Source organism: Protopterus annectens, chromosome 7.part1 (genome assembly GCF_019279795.1).
Source record: "Protopterus annectens isolate FY-2018-M chromosome 7.part1, PAN1.0, whole genome shotgun sequence".
NCBI lineage: Eukaryota > Metazoa > Chordata > Ceratodontiformes > Protopteridae > Protopterus > Protopterus annectens.
The window spans coordinates 337771032-337783085 of record NC_056740.1 but is presented as its reverse complement, the minus strand read 5'-3'; the positions used below and the strand labels follow the sequence as shown (position 1 = coordinate 337783085).

Sequence of the window (12054 nt, the reverse complement as noted above, 5' to 3'; positions counted from 1 at the left end):
CACTGTGAGACACACTGACATCCCTCTTACCAAGTTGGATAAGAGGAAGGTTACAGTTAGTTGCCTGTCAGGGGCCAGGATTCGCCAGATCACACAAGCACTCAAATTACTTATACCCAAGTACCAGTATGACTCTGTCATAGTCCATGTGGGCATGAATGACTTGAGATGTACCTCCTTTGACTATACGACGACAGTCACATGACTAAGTTCTCAGGTATGAGCTAACATTGAACAGTATTCTACCATATCCAAGGATGACTTCACAACACCATCAGAAAATGATAGACTTTAACAACTGGCTTAGCTGTTGCTGTCATTCCAAAGGGGTCCAATACTTGTCAGCTTGGGAGGACATGGTTAACCGACCAAGCTGCGTTGCCAGGCATGGTCTTCATCTGTCAGCTCTAGGCTTTCAGATACTAGTCAAAACATTACCCACCCCATAGTGCCTTTTTAGGCATTGCCAAATAGACAAACCTTCCACCATAACAAAAGCTACTCAGGACAAGGTAAAAGTTTTACTGCTCAGTGCAAGGATCCCCAACAAGAAACTGCACTCCCTGGAAGTTCTATTCACCCTACAAAATGCTAAAGTCTGTGCAGTTAATGAAACATAGTCCAAAGCCATAGAAAGCACTCCAGCAGTGCACGGCTGTAATGCCTTTCATACATTCCAACCACCCACTGAACATGAAAGAGCAAATGGCGGAGGTGTATCTACATACACGATAAGCACACCTCTAGACTGGTCAAACAAAATGACAGGCTTGAATTATTCCATGTTCAACTAACCATGGGAAAAATCCATTACCATATTCTTGCTAACTACAGGTCCCCCACCATAAACTAGGAAACTCACACATCATACCTAAAGTTTCTAGAATAACTCACCATCCAGCCCAGTACCATGGGTGATTTTAACTACCTCTCCATTAATTCAGAGGCATACAACTACCACCAATATGCAGGACAAAGATTGCTTGACTTTGTAAATTCAAATGCCCTTGAGCAGCAAGTTTGCACTCCCACTAGAAAACAAATATCCTAGATCTGGTGCCCACAAATATGGGAGAGTATCAGATCACAAAGTGGTCTCCCTTGAAATAAACGCAAAACTAGTTCCTTCACTTAGCCCCAAATACTTGAAGAACTCTATGGCAAATTGTCCCTATTAAGGACAGCAAGCCCCCCAAATCCAGAAAACACAGAAACCTATGCAGAGGCATACACCAAAGCCCTGTATGACCACATAAACAAATGCATAGAAATGGCAGTACCAGACTGAAATAAGCCCAGGTCCAACAGCAAAAACAAGCCACCCTGGAGGACCCCTGGTATTGAAACTGCTCTGTTGTGCACAAAGTCCCTTGTTAGTCTAAACAAATGAATCAGAGAACCAGTCAAAGTCTCTGAAAGCAGACTTTGAGGTAAAAATAGCTCCCAAAGCTAAGGATAACCAGAAGGCATTTTTCAGTTATGTCCACAATCTTAAGAGCAACACCAAACAATGTGCAGAATTAGTTGTAGATGGCATCACTTATACTCAGCCGGAAGATAAAGCAAATCTGCTGGCAGACAAATTCAGCTCAAATTTCACCTCCCCATCACCCCCAGTTTTCCCCAAGAAATACCCTCCACTACAAATTATCACCAAAGAACAAGTTGCCACTGCGTTCTCAAACTAAAAACATGGCTTCAATGGGGCCTGAAAATATATCAGGTTGCCTCTTAAACAGCTTAAATCAAGACCAGGCTCATTGGGATCTCTATTTAACCATATGCTCCGGACTGGCTTTGTCCCAATAGAATGGAGGACAGCAACAGTTATCCCTCTGCATAAAGGGGACTATCTACTGACTTGGGAAATTACAGTCCCATATGTTTGACTAGTCTTCTATGTAAAGCCATGGAAAGAATAATCATGGACCTGATAAATAACTACATAGCAAACCTTCAAATACTGGACCCAACCCAATTTACCTTTGTCGAGGGCAGGTCATGCCTACTGAATCTGGTGGATTTCTTTGAGAAAGTCACTAAGGCCATGGATGACAGTAAAACAGTACATACTTCCCACCTCGGTCTGGCCAAGGTATTTGACCCAACTCCCTCCACAGGTATTATAAATAAACTCACAAAACTGGGCATAAATTCCTACATCACCAGATGGATAGCCAATTGGCTCATGGACAGGACACGTGGTTAAAGTGGGTGAATCCAGATCCAGCAAGAGGCCAGTTACTAGCAGTGTTCCACGGTGCTCAGTGCTGGGATTCCCGTTTAGACTACACTTCTCTGAAGTCAAGGATAATGAGGAAGGCCTCTGGATGACGACGTTTGCTGATGACTGCAAGTTGAGGGCAATCACTGAATCCCCCACTGATGTAGAGATCCTTCAGGAGGGTCTATATCAGACAAATGATTGGTTTCAGAACCATGCCCTAAAAATAAATGTGAAAAAATGCATTATCATACCCTTTGGGAAATCAAATACCCCCGCAAATTACAACATCAACAGCACATCCCTACCCCGGGGATCACATCAGTCGCCCTGCTAGACAGGGGTCCAGGGAAGTAAATATTGTGGGAAGAAATAGCCAGGGAATTGTTATGGCTAGGCATGTATAGGCCCTAGGGCCGATAGCCTAGTACCAACCTACGAGTAGACTTAGGTTCATAGGTTGGTTTCTAGGCTATCGGCCCTAGGGCCTATACAAGCCTAGCCATAACAATTCCCTGGATATTTCTTCCCACAATATTTATAGGTTCATAGGTTGGTACTAGGCTATTGGCCCTAGGGCCTATACAAGCCTAGCCATTAGAGTTGAGAGATCTAGGTACACAGACAGACAGTAGCCTGAACCTTGACCGTCATGTGTCCAGAGTGGTGAGAAAGTCCTTTTATGTGGCACAACTTATAAGTAAAAATACACCATCCAGATCCAAGGAAATTATAATCCCTCTGTACTCATCCCTTATTAGACCAATAATAGAGTATAATGCACCACCTGGCATGTACTTGACTAGGCACTTACAACAGTGGAGTGACCTTAGAGGTTCCTCATAAAGAAAATACAGAGTGTAAACAACATGAACTATGTGGATAGACTAAAACCCTATCCCTTTACTCTGTCTCCTATTAACTATCAAATGGTAACCTATGCCTGACCTACAAGGCACTCATAAATCCAGGCTTGATGGAGCTGCTACACAACCGCAAGTCAAACAGCACAATTGTTACCTGATCTAGGGATCTAAAATTAGTCAGCAACTCAAATAAAACATAAAGGGTGTCTGACTATCTTCTTTAGCTTTCTGTCTTTGCCTTGCAACTTGATATAGTTTCTTAGTGCCATCTGCCGAGTCACTTTCCAAATGTTAATAGACTGCCTCTGATGCCCTGTTCTTTGCTATTGCAACTATTTTCTTAGACTCTTTGTTAACCAAACAGAAAAGATGGACCAGTCTAGGAAGGAATACTATCTCCCATTTTTTCCAGTACTCATTTCTTTTGAGCACATCCTGGACTTGTGCATTCCACCACCAGCTTTCCTTATGTACCTTATTTCCATACCTGGCTTGGCCGTATATCTGTTCTGTAGTCCTCACACATGCTGTTTTCAGGTGTTGTCATTCTTCTCCAACTATTTCCTCCTCTTCTTGGGGAGCTAGAGCCCAGAGTAATTCCTTGAACTGTTGTGCTTTCTCTCCAGTCAACTTCCAGATCTTCAGTCTGGTCTCTGTTGACCTTAGAACCTTGTCTGACCTTCCAGCTGATTTTGGCAACCAGTGGTTTATGCTGTGGGCCAGCTGTTTCACTGGGAATGACTTTACAATCAGTGATTCTCACCATGCCCTTTCCTTACTAGGAGAAGTCTGCCTGAGTTGCATGTTGGGTGAGCCATGTGTTGGCTACTGTCAACCAGACGTTTTGAATGGCCTCTCCTCTTTTATTCCTGTCGCCCCACCCATGTGGGCCCAGGCAGTCCTCCTATCCTGTTCTGTCTGTCCAAACATGTACATTCAAGTCACCCGTTATTAACGTCAATTCAGGTTGTCCTGCTTTATCTACTAAATGCACTCTTTTCCTCACTATCACAACCCTGTTGTGGGGCATGGGCTGAGATTATGACTATTACCCTATCATTGGTCCGATTACCATGAGTCTGTTACTAATTCTGATGACCTCCCTCACTGCCTTCTGAAGCCTCTCTCTCACCTCAATTCCCATACCATTTCTAGCCTGTCCCCCTCTGCCCTTCCATCTAGTCTCTTGTACCATCATGTCATCCATTTTCAAACTGTACCCTGTCAGTGAACCTACATTGGAGCATAGCAATTCTTAGTTCATGTTTAGCAGGTTGATTGGTCGACATTGATGTTTTGCTCAACAGAGCTATCCCAGGTAACCCAAGCTGGGCAACTAGTCATAGGCCAGCCAGTAGCTTATTGACCTAGTACTGCCGGGCTTTAGGGCAGGCACACACTGGCCAATAAGGGCATATACACCCCTCCTGCTATTAGCATGGGTCCCTGACATAGGTCAGAGTAGGCCAGGTCCTCAACTCACTTATCATTGGCAAATATCCATGCCCATTTGGCAACATGACCGAATCACCTAGAGCCATGTTTTACACGGTCAACAGGCTAGCCCTGCCATGGTGGTCAGTCTGTGATCCATGTTCTCCTACCTTGAGGATACTGTGCACAACAGTAGATGCCCAAAGCACTTGGTCTGTACAACTCTTCCACCTACAGAGCACCATGTAGTTTGTGCTACTGCCCACAGCTCTATTCATTGGTGAGTTTGAGAAGGAAACATTCAGCATGTTTTTCAGAGGTGAGAGGAACCCCACAGAGACACAAGGAGAACATGCAAACTCCAAACAGACATTGGCCAGAGGTCACGATTGAACCTTGTACCTTATACATGGGAGGCAAAGACCTTAACCCTTATGCCAACTGGTCTCAACATACATGGATAAAACATTCTTCCACAAATGCTGCAAACTCATTTAAGAGGTTTGCCCTTTCTTGTACTTTACTGTATGACACACAAAGAAACAGCAGAGCTTTAAATTAGAATGCTCAACAGCCTTGAACATCTTTTAAAGATGAAATGACATCCACCTTCAAATTAAACTGGGAAGAGGACAATACCAAGTAGAAGTCAAGCAAATGAAATTAAATACCAGCCTCCTCCCCATCCAATATTACACACACACACACACACACACACACACACACACACACACACACACACACACACACACACACGCACACAGTGACGGAAATAAAGATCAGTAAGTTCCTTTAACTATGAGTACATCATGCAAAAATCACAACACCCTCCCCCAAAAAAAATATTTGCAGTAAATTGCAGCCAATCATTCAATACTACTATCTGCCCAAAATAGGAAACATGCTACCCAAACAATCAGTCTGTCACCTAACTAGGTCCTTTGAATTATCTATACTTGTTAATGCCTTTGGAAAACTGCCAAGCTATATCTATATTTGTTAATGCCTTTGGAAAACTGCCAAGCTATGTCAAGTAGTTTGGTTTATAAACTCAGGATGGCACTTCCACCTTTCCAAACTCAGGATGGCACTTCCACCTTTCCACAATCAGCAGTGATTTATGCGGTTGAATATAAAGCAGCTTTCAGGAGGCTTTGAATACCACAATACCCACCTCTTTCATAAATGTCTTTCTGAAACAGTCAAATGTACCGGAGTAAAGTGGAAGCTGCCCAGGTGCTGGCTTTACCTGCGTCTGTAATCTTACCTAAAGAAAGAAGCAAATAACTACTTCAATAAAAACACATTTTTCCATAAATAAGAAGTAATTTTTACTCCAACTCTTTCTAAACACAATTCCACAGTATGCACATTACGTCATTAAATAAACAAATATGCCATGTTTCACACACTGCAGCTGATGTTCCAAAGCATCTTTAATTTTGATTACACATCTTAATATACTTGATAACTACCAGTCCACAATACACTATCACAACTACAGAACAGAAAAAAAAAGGCAAGATCACATGAAGGACTGAAGACAACAAGAAAAAGGAATTTACTCATCACATAGTAAAGAAAAGTTGCATAACTACTTACCAGAATACAGCACCTTTTAGAGTACTTCCTGAAGTACATTCTTATCATGGGGTTTAGAGAAGCACAGGCTTACAAAAACAAAATTCTTCCAATCTTTTAGAAGTCTGCTGTATGACATCACATTTTGTTGATATCTTTCCATCACTCGTGTTGGTATACGATGAGCAGCTCCCACATGCAGTTAAAGTTCTTTCATGGTATATTCTAAATACAAAACATTATGACTTCCTAATGCTCAACACTCAAATCAAAGCACAATAATAACCCACTCCTGTTTTGGACTAAAGCTCTCAAATCATATAAGATTTCAAGAAAGAAGTCATCAATGGGCAAGAAGAGTGAATAAATCTAGGATCTGCTGAAAGGCTCACTCTCAGCGATGCTGGGCTAGGGCAAGGAGCTCACAACTTTTATTGTATTTTTGAAGATGGTTTTACAGCAGAGGTTTGTTATTAAGACACAGTCTTAGACAGTACTAGTACCAATAGGAGCGGGTACCACTGCTTCTCAGAACTGACTCAAGCAGTCCTCTGTATAGGATACAAGACCATGTTAGATACTAGTAGAAGTATAGAAGTATTATCCCTTGTTGGACAGTTTACTCAAGCCATGTTCTCCTTCACAAAAATGATATGAAGTTTGTATCATTGTACAGACACAGACTGATGCCCAAGTCACAGCATTTGATATCATCAGGTAATGCACTGTGCAAATAATGGTAGCACATAATGTCACTAAAAAGGTGAACTGCATTTTAACCAGCCAGTTAAACAGCTCCTATGTGTATGACTGCAGTAAATACTATAAATTTTTTATCTCGTAATTAACTTACTTGTAAGATTGTGATTCTCTCTAACCAGCTATTAAGACTCCACTGTCTGCCTTACGTCTGTCTAGCTGAAACCTAGACTATCTACCAAAATCAAGGCAAAAGACTGGCCCCTCTACACCATTTTTGTGGGTTTGGATAAAGACATTGGAAGCGAATCATCTGGTTCAAAATAATAAGGAAGGTTAACATGGGACTAAACATCCAGTTTATTCCAAAAGTTGCACTTTCTTTATGATGGGTTCTTGATCCCAGTGTAGCTCAAAAATACATTTTTGCAGAACTGCTAGCAAAAACAAAATTTTCCATCACAACTACTTCATGCCATGATTTGTTTCGTTTCAAGTGCCAAGAGATAACGTAAATTTTATCAGTTACACGCAGTTGCTGGATTATTTCAAAGGAAACTCTGGAGTCCTTTGTTTTGAGCTACCTTTTTCTTCTACATCCAAGAAACGACGGGATCACTATATCACGGTTACAACATGTGTTTATAATGATAAATTTTCACGACTTTGTCCTTATATAATTTATAACTCGTTACAATTCCACATCCTTTTAAGGATGCCGTTCATTACTTATTTGCTGACTAATGGAATGTCAAGAACTTTGTTAGTATAATGGATAAAACATCCTTATAAGGATGACCTCCATAGAGCAGATACAGGCCCTAGAGTGGAAGGCAACAGATGCTACAATAGCCCTAGTTGAGTGAGCTTTGATTTGGCCAGGCGTCGATCCCTCCGTAAGCGAATATGTGAAGGCAATGCAGTCCCTGAGCCATTTAGACAAAGTAACTTTCGATACTGCACCTCCCATTCTAGGGCCCGCAAAGGAAATGAAAAGCTGGTCCAACTTGCGAAAGGATTTAGTTTTGTCCAGATAGAAACGTAATTGTCTATGACCATCCAACGAATGTAGGCAGTATTCTCCCTTGTTAGAGTAATTTGGGAAAAACACAGGGAGCTCAATGGACTAGTTAATCGAAAAATCAGAAACCACTTTGGGGAGAAAGGATGGGTTAGTACGAAGTGATACTCTGTCCTTATGAAAGATCAGATAAGGGCTCTTGATACATAATGCTTGTAATTCAGAAATTATTCTGGCTGAAGTTATAGCCACCAGGAACAAGGATTTCATTGACAGGAATTCTAGATCACATGTCACAGCCGGCTCAAACGGGGGAAGAGAGAGAGCCTGCAGAACCCAGGACAGATTCCATACCTCCACTGGCTGTCTGATGGGAGGCCTACTGTGAAAAATACCCTTGAGGAAGGTCTTGCAAAGGCGAGAGGAGATACGTGGCACTCCTTCAGACCCATTATGGACGTTCGGGACGGGTGAAGAGAGGGTTTCCTGCCTGGCAATTAACGAAAGTGGAGAAACCAAGCTGTCAGCTTGAGAGTGGACAGATTCGGGGGAGTCAGCCCTTGTGGGTGAGATATGAGGTCCTGACGAGTGTCTAGGAACCAAGGAGGTTGTAACACATGAGGTCGAAGGAAGGGAAACCACATCTGACGAGGCCAGAACTGGGCAATGAGGATCACTTTGCTTCTCAACCGAATAGCTTTCCGTAGAACAAGGGGAATCAGAGGGTAAGCATAAAGGAGACCCGTGGGCCAATTGTGGATTAGGAGCGTCTCTCGGTGATTCTCTGAGAGGGGGAAAGAGGGCAAAGTAGCTGCTGCATTTTGTGTTTCAAGGGGAGGCGAAAAGGTCGCAGCATGGCTGGCCCCAATGGCTGAAAATTTCTGCTGCCACACTCGGGTTAAGAGACCACTTACGAGGATGAAGAATGAATCTGCTCAGTCTGTCCACAAACGCGTTGGAGCTCCCCGGGATACGCATTGCAATCAGAAAGCAGTTAGAAGCTATCGCCCACTGCCAGATTCTCATGGCTTCGCGACATAGGGGGTAAGATTTTGTCCCTTCCTGTTTATGTATCAGACCACGGACATGTTGTCCGACTGTGCAGCAGTCATTCTGGATGGAAGGAGCAGATGAAAAGCTTGCAACGCCAATGGCACCGCTCTTAACTCCAGGACATTGACATGCAAATTGACCTCTACATCAGACCACGTGCCTTGGACTGACTTTCCCTGGAAGTGGCCCCCCCCACCCCATCAGGGAAGCATCTGTGGTCACCGTGGCACTGGGCTGTGGAACCTGGAAGGGGCGACACCAAAGATTTTCATCTGTACTCATCCACCAGAGGAGATCTTGTTTGCAAATGTTGGTGATAAGAATCTGTGAGCTCAAGGAGTGAAGATTAGGTATCCACTGGGCCTGAAGGAGCCATTGTAGTAATCTCATGTGAAGTCTGGCTAAGGGAACTATGGGATTGGCTGCAGCTATAGATCCCAAGGCTTGGAGGATTTCCCTTACAGACACTTTGCTTTGACAGAGTATCACCTGAACTTGTGCCCTTAATCTCTGAAGCCTGTGGAGAGGAAGTGAGATCAGGCTTGACTGGGTGTTGAATATTGGCCCAATGAATTCCAGTTGTTGTGATGGTTGAAGGTTTGATTTCTCCCAATGTATGGTGATGCCTAATGACTCCGCTAGAGCCAGTGTGTAGCGGAGGGCCATGACCAGAAGATGCTTGGTGGGGGCGGAGAGGAACCATAGTCTAGGTATGGAAACACCTGGAATCCCTGAAGTTTCAGATAAGCCGTTACCACTGCAAGACATTTCGTGAACACTCTGGGGGTCGTCGAGAGACCAAAAGGCAGGGCTCTGAATTGGTAGCGATTGGCTCCCAACTGGAAGCGAAGAAGGCAACTGGAGCGCTTGTCCATCTTGATATGGTAATACACATCCCGGAGATCTAATGAGCACATCCACACACCCTTCCGCAGAAAGGGGAGGATGGATTGAATCATGACCATGCGGAACTTTGTCTGAACTATCGATTTGTTTAGTTGGCAGAGATTCAGGATGGGCCTCCAGTCCCCTGTTTTCTTTGGCATCAAAAAGAATCTTGAGTAGAACCCTGATCCGCACTGATCTGGTGGGACCTGCTGGATAGCTCGTTTTTGACATAGCTTTCGTATTTCGGAAGCTGCCTCCTCCCTATAACTGGGTGGAACATCAGGAAGAGATTTCGGAGGTCTTGGATAACTAATTAGGGGAATATGGTAGCCTCTGGTAATGATTCTCTGCAACCACTGATCATTTGCAATGGAGAGCCAGGCAGCTTGGTGCAGAGAAAAACGTGCCCCGAATGCTTCCAGAGGAAAGCAATCAGGCAGCACCTCAGGAGCGCTGATGTGGTCTACCCGAGAAGGAATCTCTGGGGCCCTAGTTCCGAGGACCCCTCTGCCCCTAAAGGGACGTCTTAGATTACTGGAACCCCCTCTGCCTCTTGGAGGAGTCCTCACCACATGCATCTCGGAAAGGACCTTCAGACTTCTTGTGCCACATCTTTCCACTCCTCTGATTCCTGGAGAAGGAATGCTGAGGTTTGGAAAAGCATAGGCCAACGGCAGACAAGGTCTTCCCGTCTTACTCGCGCCTGGCTAATGTATCCTTGACCTTAGCACCAAAGAAAGCAGATGGCTCAATATGAGCATTTAGAAAGAAGACTTGAAGGAGTCCGCGAGGTCGCAAATGCGCATCCAGGCGTGGTGTCTCATGACGTTGCCTGCACCCACAGCTCTAGCTGCTCCTTCGGTTGCGTGTGACAGCAACCTCATGGATGAATTAGATATTGATTCTAGGGTTGCAAGTTGGGAAGCAACTTTATCTTGTGCTCCATCCGATACTTGGCCCACGAGAGTTCCGGAGAGTTCGGAGATAAGATCTCTCTGGAGCCTCGTAAAATGTGCCAAAAAGTTCAGAGACCTAACTGCGAAGGTCACTGATGCAAAGACTCACTTCCCTAACCTGTCCACTGCTCGGGACTCTCTGTTGGGTGGGTGAAAAACAGGACTCTCTTCTGCAAGGTCCTTTTTCGTGACTGCCACCACCACCATAGCGTCCACCGGCAAACCTCTGGAACAATGGGGTTGATCCTCTGGAGGGGAGAGTACTTTGTCTGATCTACTGGGGATGGCCTCAACGGAATCAGGGTTCTTCCAAGTCCGTTGCACAATGAGTTTAACCAACTCATCGGCGGGGGGGGGGGGGGGGGATTACCCAAGAAGCAGAGGGCCGAGAGCGAAAGGCCTGCAGGAATATGGATTCTTCCAAGGAAGGGTTGGAGGACTTCCAGTCACCCGTTTTAAAATTTCCATGAGGTTTCCGAAGGAGACATCATCAGGGGGTGACTGTGGGGACCCTTTCCCATCATCGTAGTCTGTATTTTCCGTGAGGGACTCCTCTGGGGAGTCCATGTGTTTCCTCTTACACCCGTTTCCGAGGGGGTTCTTCGGTGGGAGCATCCGAAGAAGACTCAGAAAGGGAAATGCCCTGGAGAGGGGTTACCTGGGCCTTGTGCTCTCAAAGTCCTGTGGGGGGTGGCCTTTGACAGCTGCGGCTCAGAAGGAACAGGGCAAGCTGAGGATAACACAATTTTGGACTGAATCTGATGGACTAAAAAAAAAAAATATATGTTATTCCCCATTTAAGTACAGAAAAAAAAAAAGCTATCCAGGATGGAGGCAACTGCATCTCTAATAAATTCCAGGACGTGTAAAGGCAGAAAAATGGATAATTGCTGGCCCACAGTTTGGCAAAGAGTTTGAGAGCACAAGTTCAACTCATTCCAAATGGGGTATTACCAGTGCCGATTCAAGAGAAAGCATTTAAAATACGTTTTATGAGGGGACTCACAGTAATAACAGATCTTCAAGGGCGTCTCCTAGAGCAGATCCAACACTTATAACCCAGCAACAGGCATCAGTAATGGGTTTACAGCAGCATCTCTAAGTAGAACTACACCCTGAGGTTAGCCCTGATGTTTGCAGATGTAACACAGATGCTCTTAAAAAGGATTTGAAACAGGTCATACAGAAGTGCGTCTCTTTCCTACAATAAGTTAAAAATCTAGAAAGACAATGGTTACTATGCTAATGAGAAAACTCATGAATCTATTACAATAAATTCCTGATGTCTAGACAAAGTCCAACTGGCCGAAACTGACCTGACTGAATGCCACT

At 44.2% G+C, this 12054-nt stretch overlaps 1 protein-coding gene across 1 annotated transcript in view; it reads right to left on the bottom strand.

Moving 5' to 3' along the window:
- Nucleotides 1–12054, bottom strand: part of SLC25A20 (solute carrier family 25 member 20) — a 377462-nt gene that overhangs the window by 307965 nt on the left and 57443 nt on the right. The window contains exon 2 of the mRNA XM_044078760.1: nucleotides 5699–5791. Coding sequence (XP_043934695.1) covers nucleotides 5699–5791 — 93 coding nt within the window. The remainder of the gene's footprint in view (nucleotides 1–5698; nucleotides 5792–12054) is intronic.